General features: G+C 48.1%; 1 protein-coding gene and 1 long non-coding RNA gene across 2 annotated transcripts in view; one reads left to right on the top strand and one right to left on the bottom strand.

The window, feature by feature from the left end:
* The window catches only part of prmt9 (protein arginine methyltransferase 9), an 85226-nt gene extending 73729 nt beyond the window's left edge, over positions 1 to 11497 (bottom strand). Inside the window, exon 1 of the mRNA XM_080193111.1 lies at positions 11255 to 11497. Within this exon, the coding sequence (XP_080049237.1) occupies positions 11255 to 11431 (177 nt within the window). The 5' untranslated portion in view covers positions 11432 to 11497. The remainder of the gene's footprint in view (positions 1 to 11254) is intronic.
* LOC145345301 (uncharacterized) overlaps positions 10855 to 19224 on the top strand; it is a 9236-nt gene continuing 866 nt past the window's right edge. Inside the window, exon 1 of the long non-coding RNA XR_013887047.1 lies at positions 10855 to 11299. This is a non-coding gene — a long non-coding RNA (uncharacterized LOC145345301). The remainder of the gene's footprint in view (positions 11300 to 19224) is intronic.

Raw genomic sequence — 19224 nt, 5'->3', positions numbered from 1 at the left:
AAGAATGACAAAGAAGTTGATAAAGAAGGGTAGGAGAAACTATGAAGCTGGGCTAGCGCTTAATATAAAAAAGGATAGTAAGAGTTTTTATAAATATATAAAAAGGAAGAGGCTGGCTAGGGTGAACGTTGGACCCTTAGAGGATGAGAAGGGGGACTTAGTGGCAGGGGATGGGGAAATAGCTGAGGCCTTGAATAACTTTTTTGTTTCAGTCTTCACGGAGGAGGATGTGAATAATTTGCCGGGTGTTAGCGATGGAAAGATGGTAGGAGTGGAGGGTCTCAATGACATTATTGTTACTAGAGAGGCCGTGCTCGACAGACTGGAGGGACTGATCGTGGACAAGTCCCCAGGACCGGACGGAATGCATCCAAGGGTCCTGAAAGAAATGGCGGAGGTGATAGTGGATGCCTTGGTGATTATTTTCCAAACGTCGCTGGATTCCGGGGAAGTGCCGGAAGACTGGAAAACGGCTAATGTTACGCCGTTGTTTAAGAAGGGTGCCAGGCAAAAGGCAGGGAATTATAGGCCGGTTAGTTTAACGTCTGTTGTAGGTAAAATGTTAGAATCCGTGATCAAGGAGAAAATAGCGAGGCATCTTGAGGAGAATTGTTTGATAGAGCAGACGCAGCACGGTTTCGTTAAGGGGAAGTCGTGTCTGACAAATTTATTGGAGTTCTATGAGGATGTGTCTAAGAGGGTGGATAGAGGAGAGCCGGTGGATGTGGTGTTTCTTGACTTTCAGAAGGCGTTTGACAAGGTGCCTTACAAGAGGTTATTACAGAAGGTCAGGGGGCATGGAGTTGGGGGTAGGGTGTTAGCGTGGATAGAGGATTGGCTGTCAAATAGGAGGCAGAGAGTGGGGGTCAATGGGTGCTATTCGGATTGGCAGTTGGTGATTAGTGGAGTGCCCCAGGGGTCGGTGCTGGGGCCTCAGCTATTTACCATTTATATAGATGATCTGGAGGAGGGAACCGAGTGTATGGTGTCGAAATTTGCTGATGACACCAAGATTGGTGGAACAGCAAATTGTGCAGAGGATGTGGAGAGTCTACAGAAGGATCTAGATAGGCTGGGCGAATGGGCCAGGAACTGGCAAATGGAATTTAATGTTGGCAAATGTGAGGTTGTCCACTTTGGTAGGATTAATGGTAGGAAGGACTATTACTTACGTGGCGAAAAACTGCAGCAGGCGACGGTGCAGAGGGACCTCGGGGTCCTTGTGCATGAGTCGCAAAAACCCAGCTTGCAGGTGCAGCAGGTGGTCAGGAAGGCAAATGGAATGCTGGCCTTCATAGCGAGGGGGATTGAATATAAAAGTAGGGAGGTCTTGCTGCAGCTGTATAGGGCATTGGTGAGGCCGCAGCTGGAGTACTGTGTGCAGTTTTGGTCGCCGCACTTACACAAGGATATTTTGGTCTTGGAGGGAGTGCAGAGGAGGTTTACTAGGCTGACGCCGGAGTTGAGGGGGTTGAACTATGTGGAGAGGCTAAATAAACTAGGCTTGTACTCGTCAGAGTTTAGAAGAATGAGGGGAGATCTCATTGAGACATATAAGATGATGAATGGGATGGATAGGATAGAGGTGGAGAGGCTCTTCCTGCTCAGAAAGGACAGTAGGACTAGAGGGCACAACCTCAAGATAAAGGGAGGGAGGTTTAGAATGGAGTTGAGGAGGAACTTCTTCACTCAAAGGGTAGTGAATCTCTGGAATTCTCTGCCCGTTGAGGTGGTGGAGGCTGCCTCGCTAAATATTTTTAAGACGTGGGTTGATAGGTTTTTGATAGGCAAGGGGATTAAGGGTTATGGGGAGAGGGCGGGAATGTGGAACTGAGACACGACAGATCAGCCATGATCTTACTGAATGGCGGGGCAGGCTCGAGGGGCTAGATGGCCTACTCCTGCTCCTATTTCTTATGTTCTTATATTCTTATGTTGACTCACTCGAGATAGATCATTGACTGGATAAAAGTGAAGTGACTCTTAGGGAGGCATGCCGACCTCGCAATCTGCCACAGCTCGCTCTGGGGCATCCCCCACAATTACCAGTGCTCTCTGCTCAAAGTGGGTGAGAATGCATGGCTCAAACGTGCTCCCGCCTGTCTTCCCATGGTCCCTCCTGTTATGGACTATTGTGTCCCACAGGAACACAAAGAGGACGTTGTGAGGTGATGCCCTGGCAAGTACGGTGGGGGAATCACAGTAGGTGCTGTGTGTGGACACTGCTCCTAGCCTATCGGGGCTTGTGAAGGGGATTGCTGCAGTGGGGCGGGACTATACTATGGGAGATGCTGGCAGCTCGGGTGTTTGCAGTTGCAAGGGTTTAAGGTGAGATGCCACATATTAGGGGCAGGAGTGATGCCAAGGCAGATAGGTGAGTATTTATCCGTGCAACTCAGAGGCAGTCATTCAGCTTCTTGCGGCATTGAAATCTGGTCCTCCTGGTAATGCTGCTGGAGCTGACCACCTCTGTCACCACATCCCAGGCTTCCCATACCACACTGGCAAATGGACTCCCTTTGAAAGTGTTAGCTCTCCTTCCCACTACATCTGGTCCATGTCTGTGTCCAGGAACCTTAGTACAACTCTTCTTACAGCCATATGCTGTCTGGAATGGAAGTGGGTGCTGAAGGGAGCGTTTATACCTTGCTTCTGCTTATACAGCTAATCCCCGACTCTGGCAAAAAAGGTGCTGGTGGAGTCAGGAAATCAGCATGATTCATGTTGGGGAGAAAGTTGGGCCATTTGAACAGTTGAATAGGGCCTGTTCAGTACTCCCAACACCAGCAGGAAACACTCTGGGTTTCCTGCTGGCCATGATGTGGAGATGCCAGCGTTGGACTGGGGTAAACACAGTAAGGAGTCTTCCTGCTGGCGCCAACACTTAGATCTAATTCGGGAGAATTGCATCCACTAATTCTGCTTTCTTTCTTTACAGATGCTGCCAGACCTGCTGAGTTTTTTGAGAATCCTCTATTCTTGTCTATCTCTCTCTTCATTCTGACTGAACCCCAAATTATTTTGAACACTTTAATCAAATGAACCCTCTTACCTTCCCTAAAAATAACAGTCATGATGTGGGTATGCCGGCGTTGGACTGGCGTAAACACAGTAAAAAGTCTGACAACACCAGGTTTTAGTCCAACCTATTTATTTGATAATATACTCACAAGCTTTCGAGGGACACCCTCTTCGTCAGGCGAATCGCCTGACGAAGAGGGTGTCCCTCGAAAGCTTGTGAGTATATTATCAAATAAATAGGTTGGACTAAAACCTGGTGTTGTCAGACTTTTTACTAAAAATAACAGCCCAGCTTTGCCAACATATCCACCCTTGATAGTTTCCAACGTATATTGCACACAGGCAAAAATATACTTTATAGTCGCAGTACACCAACTTCATACTGATTAACAGGATGCATCCTCACCATGAACACTCTTAGTATTCACTAAAGAAAAATTGGTAACATGCTAACCACCATAACAAATTTACAATTATACCTTGACAGTATTTGCATGTACATCTTAGATACGCTTATTCAACATCAAAACATTCCATGGAATGGATACTATGCCCCTGAGGATCCTGATGAAACATGGGAGGATATCTCAGGTTTGCTGACAGACATCACAAGATAATCAATAAACAGAGGGGAGGAACAGAGGGAATTGGATTGGAAACAGGATAATGTGCAATATGATAAGTAACTGCAAGAGAATAATTGAGATCTGGATAGGCTGAGCGAGTGGGCGAGGACCTGGCAGATGGAGTATAATGTTAGCAAGTGTGAGGTTATCCACTTTGGCAGAAATAATAGTAGGAGGGATTATTATTTAAAAGGCGAAAAGCTGCAACATGCCACGGTGCAGAGGGACCTGGGGTCCTTGTGCACGAGTCGCAAAAACCCAGTCTGCAGGTGCAGCAGGTGATCAAGGCGGCGAATGGAATGTTGGCCTTTATAGCGAGGGGGATAGAATATAAAAGTAGGGAGGTCTTGCTGCAACTGTACAGGGCACTGGTGAGGCTGCAGCTGGAGTACCGTGTGCAGTTTTGGTCACCGCACTTGCGCAAGGATATATTGGCCTTGGAGGGAGTGCAGAGAAGGTTCATTAGGCTGATACCGGAGATGAGGGGGTTGGACTATAAAGAGAGACTAAATAGACTGGGTGTACTCGTTGGAGTTTAGAAGGATGAGGGGGGATCTTATAGAGACATATAAGATAATGAAGGGGATGGATAGGGTAGAGGTAGAGAGATTCTTCCCACTTAGAAAGGATAGCAGGACTACAGGACACAGCCTCAAGATAAGGAGGGGGCAGTTTAGATCAGAGTTGAGGAGGAACTTCTTCGCTCAAAGGGAGGTGAACTTCTGGAATTCTTTGCCCGTTGAAGTGGTGGAGGCCACCTTGCTAAATATATTTAAGTCACGGGTAGAAAGGTTTCTGATAGACAGGGGAATTAAGGGTTATGGGGAGAAAGCGGGAAAGTGGAACTGATCCACTTCAGATCAGCCATGATCTTATTGAATGGCGGGGCAGGCTCGAAAGGCTAGATGGCCTACTCCTGCTCCTATTTCTTATGTTCTTTTATTATGTTCTTATAAGAAAAGCCTGAATATCATCAAATTTTACACCCATAAAACATAATTTATTAGGAACAAATCTGAGGATCACCTAATTTATTTTTGTTTTTATTCCAATTCAATCAAATCAAGTCCAATTCAGAGTCTCAACAAGTTGGGGACATTCCTGATCCAAGCTGACAAGACAGGGCTCTCACTTCCTGTCTTGGACTTGATCAACATGATCCAAGTTGATTGCAGTAGGCATAGCTCCTCCTCCAAGTCTTGATCTCATTTGCATCCTAGCCAAAAGGCTGAGATGCTGCTTTTAAAAATTGCTTCGAATGATGCTAAAACGTAACCTAATGACTTCAACCAAGCACAGCATGTCGATATTACACTTGATCTTAGCCAAAAGGCCATGAAGCAAGGATCACCTAATGTGTGGCATAAAAATTAACCTCAGAATAAACAGATGTTCTCTGATCAACAACCTAAGAGCTGAGGAACCCCACAAAGACATTGGACTGTACATTGGGATATGATGTTGGAATGACCAGGGTTAGATAAAAGGCTAATGGAGATAGTTTATATGTGGAAAAAGAGCCTTGTGTTGGAAACTCATCGCTCAGGATGATCCTGTGATAATAGGGTTTAGCTGAGGAGACTAAGGAGCGATCAAATTCTGATGACGAACAAATAATATTCAAATAAACACTTCTTCCCCTCACCTCCTCCAGCAATCATAGGGACCGTTCCCTCTGTAACACATTGATCCACACCTCCGTAACGCCCAACTCCACATCATCATTCCACAGCATCTTCCCTTGTAATTGCAGAAAGTGTAACCCTTTATCTCCTCCTTCCTTGTCTTTCAAGGCCCGAAGCATTCCTTCCAGGTGATGCAACATTTCACTTGCACCTCCTCCAGTTTGGCCTCCTGTATTATCACTTCTCCCAGCGTGGTCTCCTCTACGTTGGGTGAGGCTAAATGCAGACTGAGCAGCTGGTTTGTGGAACAGCTTCACTCAGCCTGCAAGCATGACCCCCAACTGTTCAGTTGTTGCCATGTCAACTGTGCATCTTGCTCTCATATCCACATGTCTGCCCTTAGCCTGCTGCAATGCTCTAGTAGTGCCCAACTCAAGCTGGAGGAGCAGCACCTCATTTTCTGATTAGGTACATTACAGCCCTCAGGACTCAACATTGAGTTCAACAACTTTAGACTGTGACCCTTTTCCCCCATCTTAACCTTTTTGTAAAATATCCCAAACATTTTTATTCCTATGCAAAAACCCTCCTTGCTCCTTGAACAAGTCATTTGTAACATGTTCTTGAGTTTTGCCACATCTTTGCTGCAATCTTTCTCACCTTTCACTAATCACTGTTTCGGTTGTTCCATCCCCACTTATATAGTGTATAATACAACACATTTTTCCCTCCCTTCATTCTGAAGAAGGGTCATAAAGACTCGAAATGTTGACTTTGTTTTGTCTTTCTATGGACACTGCTTACCAGCATTCTCAGTTAATGTTCAATATAGTAATTGGTCATCTATGTCTATAGTTATTGCTATAAACTTCAATTAAATTATTAATCCATTTTTATGAACATACAGACTATCACACTAATACATCAAAGTTTAATAATTAGGTATATTCACTCAGGTTATAGTGTGACAGCTTCAAATCGCCTTGGGCTAAGGATTTTCAAAAATCCCTCAGGTTAAGTATTAAAGTTTATTTATTATTGGCACAAGCAGGCTTACATTAACACTGCAATAAGGTTGCTGTGAAAATCCCCAAGTCGCCACACTCCATCACGCATCTGGGTACACAGAGAGAATTTAGTATGGCTAATGCACCTAACCAGCACATCTTTCCGTTACTTGTTCTTGATAACTGCAGTCATTGCAGCATGCTGCACTTGGTTGAAGTCATTAGGTTACATTTCAGCTTCATTTGAAGCAATTTTTTAAAGCAGCATCTCGGCCATTTGGCTAAGATGCAAATAAGATCAAGCCCTGGAGGAGGAGCTACACCTACTCCAGTCAGCTTGGATCATGTAGATCAAGCCCAAGACAGGAGGTGAGAGCCCTGTTTTGTCAGCTTGGATCGGGAATGTCCCAACTTGTTGGGACTCTGAATTGGGTTTGGTTTGACTTGATTGGATTGGAATAAAGTTTAAAAAAAAATTACATTTGAGTGGAGTCACACCAGGAAAACAAGATTGGGGTTGACTGTGATGATCCTATTGTAATTAATCCAACATTTCTAGGCCTGCAAATGAACAATCATTTAAACAAAGTGGGGGAATTGAGAACAAAGCAGGAGAAACAAGGGAAATAAATCTGAGAGACGACTCAGGTGAAACCATGTATATTTTTGAAAAGGAAATAATTACATTATCTTTCAGTTTTCTTTAGAGATTTCATTTTTTTTTTGATGCACAAAATAAGTTTAGGTTTGCAGACACACTTACTTCAAGGTCCACTCCAAAATCAATGCTGATCAGTACAGGGAATAAACAAAGTGTTCCATGCATCAGTGCAAGTGGATGCATGGGCTGTCAGAAGTGCAACAACTCAATACTATACTGACATTTTTGGCTTTTAATTTACTTTAATCCTAGTTTGGTTATTCCCCTTTGGCAGTCTAGATGCAAATCTCCGTATTTCTCTCCCCAACTCTGTCTCTTTGCATCCCCCTACTCCTTTAAGACATTAGAGTCATAGAGTCTTACAACATGGAAACAGGCCCTTCAGCCCAACTTGTCCATGCTGCCATTTTTTTTTAAAATCCCTAAACTAATCCCAATGGCCCACATTTGACTCATATCCCTCTATCCGCATCTTACTCGTGTAACTGTCTCAATGCTTTTTAAAAATAGAGATATTGTTAAAACGCAAGCTACAGTTATCCTTTCTAATATTTTCTTCTTTGTTTCAGTTGATTATTCTGATTGTGCTTTTGTGGAGTATCAAAATGGAAGTTGGGAGGCACTAGAATTGTCCAGTCTAGAGGCAATAAAGGCTTGGATATGGGTTTCAGCAGCAGATGATCAGTGGTAGGGGACAGAAACAGGTGACTTTAGAGAGGAACAAGTCGGTGGTCTTGATAATAGATTGAAAGCTCGGATTAAGTGATGAGGACTGAACACATTGGAACAATAACGAGTCACATCCTGTCACTCAGAGTGCCTGTCTGATACCATTACTCTGTCACTTATTGCTCAGCTAATTTCCTAACCAGATTAATAATTTGGCTCAATTCAAGGAATTTAAAGTTTAGCTAACTGTTTCTTATGAGAAACTTATCAAATGCCTTCAGGAAATCCTCTGTCCTCCATCCACTACTTTAATCACCTCTTTCGAAAATGTTCAATTAGGTCTGTTGGGAATTACCTACCTTTTAGAAATAATGCTGGGTCTGTCTGATCAGCTGAAAAATGTTCAAGGTATTCAGAGACCAATTATTAATTATAGAATTAAGTAATTCACCAACGACAAATTTGAGAACTAGGAGCAGGAATAGAAATAGGCGATCTGGCCCCTCGAGTGTACTCTGCCATTCAGTAAGATCATGGCTGATCTTTTTGTGAACTCAGCTCCAGTTACTCGCCCGCTCATCATAACCCTTAATTCCTTTACTGTTCAAAAATGTATCTATCCCTGTTTTAAAAACATTCAATGAGGTAGCCTCACCTGCTACACTGGGCAGGGAATTCCACAGATTCACAACCCTTTGTGCGGATAAGTTCCTCCTCAACTCAGTCCTAAATCTGCTTCCCCTTATTTTGAGGCTATGCCCCCTAGTTCTAGTTTCACCTGCCAGTGGAAACAATTTCCCTGCTTCTAACTTATCTATTCCCTTCATAATCTTATATGTTTCTATAAGATCTCCCCTCATTCTTCTGAATTCCAATGAGTATAGCCCCACAAAATAAATTATGTCCCTATTCAGTCCCTCCTCATAAGCCAACCCTGTCAACTTTGGAATCAACCTAGTGAGTCTCCTCTGCACCCCCTCCAGTGCCAGTATATCCTTTCTCAAGTAAGGAGACCAAAACTGTACACAATACAATTTTTTACCATTTAAATAATAGTCCATTTTGCTGTTATTCCTCACACTTGCTGTGATGTCACATTTAACAACATTGCACTCCATGTGCCAGACCTTCACCCACTCTCTTAGACTATCTATATCCCTTTGCAGACTTTCAGCGTCCTTTGAACACTTTGTTCTGCCACCCATCTTAGTGTCATCTATGAATTTTGACACACTACACTTGGTTTCCAACTCCAAATCATCTGTGTAAATTGTAAACAATTGCAGTCCCAACACTGACCTCTGAGGCACACCACTGATGCCAACTAGAAAAACACCCATTTACCCCCACTCTTTGCTGTTAGTTAACCAATCCTCTATCCATGCCAATACATTACCCATAACATCGTGCACCTTTATTTTGTGTAGCAGTCTTTGGTGCAGCTCCTTGTCAAATGCCTTCTGGAAATCCAGATACACCACATCCACAGGTTCCCCAGTGCCCACTGCACATGTACTGTTCTTAAAGAATTCCACCAAATTAGTCAAACATGATCCTCCTTTCATGAACCCATTGCTGCATCTTACCAATGGGACAATTTATATCCAGAGGCTGAATGGTTTATAATTCCCTGATCTCTCTTTGTATCTTTCTTCAATAGCAATTGACATGCACAATTTTCCAATCCAAAGGAAGCATTCCCAAATCAAATAACTATGGAAAATTATAGTTAGGACATCTGCAATGTTCCTAAAAGAACTAAAGCTGCCATGCAGAAAAAAAAATGTATGCAGCAAGTTATTAGCATCTGGAATACATTGGCTAAAAGAGTGGAGAAAGCACATTTGGTAGTAACTTTCAAAACGAAACTGGAGAAATACTTTGAGGAAAAAAATTCACATGGCTGTGGGGATAAATCCAGTACTAATTGGGTAGCTCTTTTAAAGAGCTGGCAGAGGTACAGTGGGCTGAATGGTTTCCTTCTGCAGTGCTTCATTCTATGATTCTTTGAAAGGTTCAAATAAATTGAGATGGATGAGGAGGATTAATAGACTACAGCCACATTCATACAATATACCATTTGTAAATTTGATATGGGCCATCTCAGTGCTGGGGCAGGATCAGAAACCTGATCAGAATATTTCAAAAAATGAGAAGATGCAGAACAGATGGACACAATTTGGGAAGCAATCACATTTTCAAGGATTTTGAAGAGCAGAGACAGCAAAAAATGGGGAAAAATTCAAAGATAGTTGTGTTCAGCAAGATCGAGTAAGCCACCGATGGAAATGAAAATTCTTCTCCCACTTTGATGTAGTTAGCTTCCAGGTTAGGTTCAGGATAAGAGGTTCCATTATGCTGCCCTATCAACATACCTTAAAAGGGTGAGAAAAGTCAAGGGATAACACATTTGAAGGAATGGCTGAGAAGATCCAAATTAAAAACATAGAAAAATATCAATTATCAGTTTTCAAAAAATTGGCAAACCTTGACGGCGTTAGGAATAGTTAGGCAAACAGCAGAGATGCACTTAAGAAGCGCAGAGTGGTTAGCACTGCCACCTCAAACCTCCAGGGAACCGGGTTTGATTGCTGGCTTGGATCACTGTCTGTGTGGAGTTTGCACATTCTCCCTGTGTCTGCGTGGGTTTCCTCCAGGTCTCAAGTTTTCTCCAACATCTTAAAGACGTTCTGGTTAGGTGCATTGGTTATGCTAAGTATACCTGAACAGGTGCCAGAGTGTGGCAACTAGGGGATTTTCACAGTAACTTCATTGCAGTGTTAACGTAAGCCTACTTGTGACACTACAAAATAAACTAAACTAAATTAAGTATATGAGGGAGAAGGAAATAGAGGTTATGCTGATAGTTAGGTGAGGAAGCTTGAGTGGGACACCAACACCACCAATGGACTGACTTGCCTGTTTCTGTTCTGTATATTTTATGTAATTCAAAACAAGTCTTCTTCCCTACAAACAACTTCGTTGATGTCATGGGCAGCCAGCTACCTCCATCCCAAAACATCTCGATTGATTAAGCGTTAATGGGGTTGCAACATCAGACCAGAGTGTAACCTCCTAGCCATAGGAAAATACTCATATCAACAAAGAATACAGCGTAATTCACGTTTTGTCAGCGATAGGCGAAACTGAATTGTCCAGAATCTAATCTGAACTTTGGTATTTTTAATTCCATACCTTAATGTCAACACAAAACGTTAATTATGATCAACATATTTGACATTGTGTTTTACAAGTCGTGGAGATTTGGTAAACTACAAAACTGGATATTTGGGAAATTTAAAACTTATCCTCAGCGACTGGCAAGAGCTGTTGTTTAATTTTAACTTTAATTTGCAGTCAGGTATCCTGCTGCTCTGTTCAGACTGAAATAATTATTATCAGATGCTGCTTTTCAAACTCCAATCCATCTCTGGGCTTTAGGACACATTAATATCACTGAAACACTGCGGTTGCGGGAAATTTGAACCAAAGCAGAAAATGCTGGCTCCTCTCAGCGGGGCTGCGGCATTTTTAATTCAGGCCGGAGCAGTGGATGGTCGGGGCTGAACCGAGTGACTGTGGCCCCGAGAGCCGCGGCCTCTGAAGGCCGGGCCCGCAGCCTGGGCCTCGCCTGTCCGCACTCACCCTGATGATGTCCTTCAACTCCGGCGCCAGGTTGAGCAGCAGCAGGTAATGGGCGAAGGCGGTGCCGAAATCCTCCCGCTCCAGGTAGTCCTGGGCACTCTGCAGAGAGCGGTAAACCAGCCGGGCTCGGCCCCGGCTCGCAGGCCGAGTGCGGCGGCCGGGCCTCCGGGCCGACATCCAGCCGCGGGGAGAGGCAGAGGGAGCCGGATCCGCGCTGCAGGAAGCAGCGGAAACCGTGCGGCGCTGGAGAAACTGCGGCCCGCCTCCCAGTCCCCACCACCCCCCACCCCCGCCTCCCAGTCCCCCCCATCACCCCCACCCCCGCCTCCCAGTCCCCACCACCCCCCACCCCCGCCTCCCAGTCCCCATCACCCCCCAGTCTTCAGCATCATCACCCCCACCCACCATCATCACCTCCCCAAACCCCCACACTCCATCATCACCTCCACCCATCATCATCACCTCCCCAAACCCCCACACTCCATCATCACCTCCACCCATCATCATCACCTCCCCAAACCCCCACCCACCATCATCACCCCCACCCATCATCACCTCCCCAAACCCCCACCCACCATCATCACCCCCACCCATCATCATCACCTCCCCAAACCCCCACACTCCATCATCACCCCCACCCCCAGTCCCCATCACCCCCCACCCCAGTCTTCAGCATCATCACCCCCACACTCCATCATCACCCCAAACTCCATCATCACCTCCCCAAACCCCCACACTCCATCATCACCTCCACCCACCATCATCACCTCCCCAAACCCCCACACTCCATCATCACCTCCCCAAACCCACACTCCATCATCACCTCCACCCATCATCATCACCTCCCCAAACCCCCACACTCCATCATCACCTCCACCCACCATCATCACCCCACACTCCATAATCATCACCTCCCCAAACCCCCACACTCCATCATCACCTCCACCCATCATCATCACCTCCCCAAACCCCCACACTCCATCATCACCTCCACCCATCATCATCACCTCCCCAAACCCCCACACTCCATCATCACCTCCACCCATCATCATCACCTCCCCAAACCCCCACCCACCATCATCACCCCCACCCATCATCATCACCTCCCCAAACCCCCACCCACCATCATCACCCCCACCCATCATCATCACCTCCCCAAACCCCCACACTCCATCATCACCCCCACCCCCAGTCCCCATCACCCCCCACCCCCAGTCTTCAGCATCATCACCCCCACACTCCATCATCACCCCAAACTCCATCATCACCTCCCCAAACCCCCACACTCCATCATCACCTCCACCCATCATCATCACCTCCCCAAACCCCCACACTCCATCATCACCTCCACCCATCATCATCACCTCCCCAAACCCCCACACTCCATCATCACCTCCACCCACCATCATCACCTCCCCAAACCCCCACACTCCATCATCACCTCCCCAAACCCCCACACTCCATCATCACCTCCACCCATCATCATCACCTCCCCAAACCCCCACACTCCATCATCACCTCCACCCACCATCATCACCCCACACTCCATAATCATCACCTCCCCAAACCCCCACACTCCATCATCACCTCCACCCACCATCATCACCTCCCCAAACCCCCACACTCCATCATCACCTCCACCCATCATCATCACCTCCCCAAATCCCCACACTCCATCATCACCTCCACCCACCATCATCACCCCACACTCCATAATCACCTCCCCAAACCCCCACACTCCATCATCACCTCCACCCACCATCATCACCCCACACTCCATAATCATCACCTCCCCAAACCCCCACACTCCATCATCACCTCCACCCATCATCATCACCTCCCCAAACCCCCACACTCCATCATCACCTCCACCCACCATCATCACCTCCCCAAACCCCCACACTCCATCATCACCTCCACCCACCATCATCACCCCACACTCCATAATCACCTCCTCAAACCCCCACACTCCATCATCACCTCCACCCACCATCATCACCCCCACCCACCATCATCACCCCCCCAAACCCCCACCCACCATCATCACCCCCACACTCCATCATCACCCCACACTCCATCACCACCTCCCCAAACCCCCACACTCCATCATCCCGCTCTCCATCATCAAACCCCTCCATCATCCCACTCTCCATCATCACTATCCCATCTCATCCCCATATCCCCACCCCCTTGTCATTCCCTCCAACATCACTCCCCCCAATCATTATCAACCCCCCGCCATTCCTCTGTTGCTCTCCCCCTCCCATCACACTTCCCCTGCCCTCCCTGTCGCTTCCCCCCAGTCCCGGTCGTCCCCTGCCCCCTCTCCCTGGTCGCCCCGCATCACCCCCCATGCCCCCTCCACCTCCCCCCCTCTGGTCCATTCCCCCCTCCCCCTAGCCATTACCCCCCACATTGCCAATCCCAACTCCTCTGCATTCTTTCCCTCTTCTCTATCTGCCCCTCTGCATTCACCCTATTTGCATTCATGTCCCACTCCCTATCATTTCTGGCCCCCACCCACTCATCATTCCTCCACCCGTCCATCATTTCCGACCATCATAAAAAAGGGGCAGCCACATTGTTAGAAGTTTATTATAGACCCCCAGATAGCAGGATATTGAAGAGCAAATATGTGCACAATTTGCAGAGATGTGTAAAAACAATAAGGTGATTTCAATTTTCCCAATATTAACTGGGATAGTCAAGAGTGTTAAGGGCTTGGGTGCGTAGATTTCTTGAACAGTGTACTCTTTAGATCAATATGTAGAGGGTCCAACAATGGAAGGAGCTGTACTGGACCTAATTCGGGGGAATGAAGCCAGACAGATGGTTGAGACAGTGGTGGTGGAGTATTTTAGTGGTAGCAATCATACATGGCACAATTTAAGCTTGTCATGGACAAGGAGATAGACAAGTTGCAAAAAGAAGTTTTGGATTGGGGGAGAATGGAGTTTAGTAAAATAAGACAGGATCTGGCAGGGGTACGCTGGGAAAAGCTATTAATGGAGAAATCTACAGAAGAGCAGGGGCGGGGCGGGGTGGGAGAGATGGATTCAAAAACAAAATTGGGAGAGTGCAAGTCCAGCATGTTCCCTCTAGCGTGACAGGAAGGAGTAACAAACTGAGAGAACCATGGATGACCAGAGATATTCAGGATGTGATGAGAGGAAAAGAAAGGCTTTTACCTAGTACAAGGGGAGCAAATCAGCAGAGGCATTAGTGAAGTACAGAAAGTACAGGGTTGAACTTAAGAAAACAATTAGCAAAGCAAAGAAGGGATATGAGAGAGCACAAGATGGTAAAAGTTTGGAAAATCCAAGATATGCTGTACATTTTTCAATAGGAAGAGGATAACCAGGGAAAGATGGGGCCTATTAGCGACCAACAGTTCAATCTGTGGGTGGAGTCAGACTGTTGAATGAAAACTTCACATTCATGTTCACTTAGGAGAATGAGGATAAAGGTATGGAATTCATGGAGAGGGACTGTGAGCTTCGTGAGCAAATTGACATAGGAAAGAACAAGGTATTGGAGATGTTGGCAGCCATAAATGTGCATAAATCTCCAGTCTGGATGAATTGTGCCCTAGGCTGCTATGGGAGGCAAGGGAGGAGATTGTAGTGGCTCTGACACAAATTTTCAATTCCTTTCCGGCCATGGGAAGAGGTGCCAGATGACTGGAGAAGAGAAATATGGTTCCGCTATTTAACAAGGGTTGTAGAGATAAACCCCAGAATTACAGATCAGTGAGTCTCATATCAGTGGTAGGGAAACTATTGAAGAAACTTCTTAAAGAGAACACCTATTTTCACTTAGAGATGCAAGGCTTGATCAGGGATAGTCAGCATAGCTTCGTCATAGAGAGGACATGCCTAACAAACGTGACTGAATTTTTTGAGGTGACCAGGTGTGTAGATAAGGTGCAGTTGATGTCATTTATGTGGATTTCAGCAAAGCCTTTGACAAGGTCCCACATGGGAGACATGTAGAGAAGATAATGTAAAAAGTCTGACAACACCAGGTTTTAGTCCAACCGATTTATTTGATAATAGACTCACAAGCTTTCGGGTTAGTCCCTTCGTCAGGTGAATGGAGAGTTCTGGCCTCAGACAGAGCATATAAAGCACAGACAGTTTAGAGATTACTGATTAGAATGCGAATCCATTCACCTGACGAAGGGACTAACCCGAAAGCTTGTGAGTCTATTATCAAATAAATCGGTTGGACTAAAACCTGGTGTTGTCAGACTTTTTACTGTGTTTACGCCAGTCCAACGCCGGCATACCCACATCGAGAAGATAATGCACATGGGACACAGGGTAATTTGATAAACTGGATTCAAAATTGGCTCAGTTGTAGGAGACAGAGGGTGATGACAGAAGGCTGCTTTAGTGACTGGAAGCCAATAAGAACATAAGAACATAAGAAATAGGAGCAGGAGTAGGCCATCTAGCCCTTTGAGCCTGCCCCGCCATTCAATAAGATCATGGCTGATCTGTTGTGGCTCAGTTCCACTTTCCCGCCCTCTCCCCATAACCCTTAATCCCCTCTCTTATCAAGAACCCATCAACCCGCTTCTTAAAAATATTTAGCGAGGCAGCCTCCACCACTTCAACGGGCAGAGAATTCCAGAGATTCACCACCCTTTGAGTGAAGAAGTTCCTCCTCAACTCCGTTCTAAACCGCCTCCCCTTTATCTTGAGGCTGTGCCCCCTAGTCCTACTGTCTTTTTTGAGCGGGAAGAGTCTCTCCACCTCTATCCTATCCATCCCATTCATCATCTTATACGTCTCAATGAGACCTCCCCTCATTCTTCTAAACTCTAACGAGTACAAGCCTAGTTTATTCAGCCTCTCCTCATAGCTCAATCCCCTCAACTCCGGTATCAGCCTAGTAAACCTCCTCTGCACTCCCTCCAGGGCCAAAATATCCTTGCGCAGGTGCGGCGCCCAAAACTGCACACAGTACTCCAGCTGCGGCCTCACCAATGCCCTATACAGCCGCAGCAAGACCTCCCTACTTTTATATTCAATCCCCCTCGCTATGAAGGCCAGCATCCCATTCGCCTTCCTGACCACCTGCTGCACCTGCAAGCTGGGTTTTTGCGACTCATGCACAAGGACCCCGAGGTCCCTCTGCACCGTCGCCTGCTGCAGTTTTTCGCCACGTAAGTAATAGTCCTTCCTACCAAAGTGGACCACCTCACACTTGCCAACATTAAATTCCATTTGCCATTTCCTGGCCCATTCGCCCAGCCTATCTAGATCCTTCTGCAGACTCTCCACACCCTCCGCACAATTTGCCTTTCCCCCAATCTTGGTGTCATCAGCAAATTTCGACACCCTGCACTCGGTTCCCTCCTCCAGATCATCTATATAAATGGTAAATAGCTGAGGCCCCAGCACCGACCCCTGGGGCACCCCACTAGTCACCAACCGCCAATCCGAATAGCACCCATTGACCCCCACTCTCTGCCTCCTATTTGACAACCAATCCTCTATCCACGCTAACACCCTACCCCCAACTCCATGTCCCCTGACCTTCTGCAATAACCTCTTGTGAGGTACCTCGTCAAACGCCTTCTGAAAATCCTGAAATGTCCAGTGGCAACCACAGGGATCTGTGTTGGGTCCCCTATTTTTCATCATTCATATAAATGAAATAGATGACAATGTGTGTGATAGGATTAGTAAATTTGCAGATGACACTTTAGCCAGGTAGTTAACAGTGAGGTTGAGTGCCTTGGGCTACAAAAAGATATAGATGGAATGGTCAAATAGTCAAGTAAGTGGTAGATGGAATTTAACCCTTTGGTGGTACACTTTGAAAGGAGTAATTTGACAAGGAAGTATTCAATGAATGGCAGGACACTAGGAAGTTCTGTGGAACAAGGGGACCTTGGTGTGTTTCTCCATGGGTTTCTGAATGGGGAAGGGGATATTAGTAGGATGGTGAAAAGGCATATGGGATATTTGCCTTCATCAACCAAGGCATAGATTACAAACGCAGGGAAGTCATGTTGGAGATGTGTAGAACTTTGCTGAGGCCACAGTTAGAGTACTGTGTGCAGTTCTGGTCACCACATTATAGGAAGGATTACACTGGAGGGTTGCAGAGGAGATTCACCTGGATGCTGTCTTGGATGGAACATTTCAGTTATGAAGAGGGGTTTGTTAGGCTTGAGTTGTTTTCATTGGAGCAGAGAAGACTGAGAGGCAACCTGATTGAGGTGTACAAGATATGAGGGTCATGGACAGAGTGGATAGGGAGCAGCTGTTCCCAGTTGAAAGGTCAGTCACGACACAGGTGCAAGGTGAGGGGCAGGGGTGGTGCGGTGGTGGCGGTGGTGCGGTATGAGGAAAAACCTTTCTATCTAGCAGTGGTGATGGTCTGGAATGTGCTGCCTGGGAGGGTGGTAAAGGTGGGTTGTCTCACATCCCTTCAAAAGTGCCTGGATGAGCACATGGCATGTCATAACATTCTGGTGCTGGTTGATGGGATTAGGTGGAAGATCAGGTGTTTCTTACATGTCGGTGTAGTCACGATGGACCGAACAGCCGCTTCTACACTCTAAGATTCCATGGTTCTATTTCTCCCACCCACACGTCAATCCTACCCTTCCATATTCTCCTCCACCCCGTTACTTCCCCTCATTCCCCCACCATTCTCCCATCGTTTTCGCACCGTCACCTGCCACATTCCCACTGTCCACCATTCCCCTCGGCACACTCCGATTGTACCCCTCACCCTGTCGTTCCCCTTCCCTTCCCGTCATTCTCCTCACCCCCCTCCCTGCCCCCCAGTCGTTCCCCTTCCCTGTCGTTCCCATCCCCGCCTCCTGTCGCTCCCCTCCCCTAGACCCCGTCTCCCCATCGTTCCCCACCTCCCCCCGCAACCCCCTTCATTCCCCTTCCCCCTCCCACTCACCCTCCCCCCTCCCCATCACCCTCCCCCCGCTCCTCCTCCCCCACCCCCCCACCTCCTCCCCCCCTCACCACCCCCTCACCACCCACACACCACCCACCCACCTCCTCCCCCCCTCACCACCCCACAACCTCACCACCCCCCCACCTCCTCCCCCCCTCACCACCCCCCAACCTCCTCCCCCCCTCACCACCCCCCAACCTCCTCCCCCTCACCTCCTCCCCCCTCACCTCCCCCCCACCTCCTCCCCTCATCACCACCCCCCCACTCCTCCTCCCTAGTCCTCCCCCTCCTCCTCCCCCCTCCCCCTCCCCCCTCCCCCTCCTCCTCCACCCCTCCCCCCTACTCCTCCCCCCACCCCTCCCCCCTTACTCCTCCCCCCCACCCCTCCCCTACCCCTCCCCCCCACCCCTCCTCAACCCTCCCCACTCCTCCTCTCCCTCACCCCTCCCCTACCCCTCCTCAACCCTCCCCACTCCTCCTCCCCCCACCCCTCCCCTCCCCCCACTCCTCCTCCCCCCCTCCCCCTCCCCTCCCCCCCGCTCCTCCTCCCCCTCCCCCCCACTCCTCCTCCCCCCACTCCACCCCCCACACCCTCCCCCCACTCCACCCCCCACACCCTCCCCCCTACTCCACCCCCCACCCCACTCCCCCCTCCCTCCTACTCCTCCCCCTCCCTCCTACTCCTCCCCCCACCCCCCTCCCCTCTCCCTCCTACTCCTCCCCCCACCCCCCTCCCCTCTCCCTCCTACTCCTCCCCCCACCCCCCTCCTCCCCCCTCCTCCCCCCACCCCCCTCCTCCCTCCCTCCCCCCCTCCCCCCACCCCACTCCCCCTCCTCCCTCCCCCCCTCCCCCCACCCCACTCCCCCCCCTCCTCCCCCCACCCCACTCCCCCCCCTCCTCCCCCCACCCCACTCCCCCCCCTCCTCCCCCCACCCCACTCCCCCCCCTCCTCCCCCCACCCCACTCCCCCTCCTCCTCCCCCTCCCTCCTCCCCCCACCCCACTCCCCCTCCTCCTCCCCCTCCCTCCTCCCCCCACCC

This window comes from Carcharhinus amblyrhynchos, chromosome 1 (assembly GCF_965287045.1).
Source record: "Carcharhinus amblyrhynchos chromosome 1, sCarAmb.v2.hapA, whole genome shotgun sequence".
In the NCBI taxonomy this organism is placed as follows: domain Eukaryota; kingdom Metazoa; phylum Chordata; class Chondrichthyes; order Carcharhiniformes; family Carcharhinidae; genus Carcharhinus; species Carcharhinus amblyrhynchos.
Note: the sequence above shows the minus strand (reverse complement) of the source record. Positions and strands in the feature narration are given on the sequence as shown.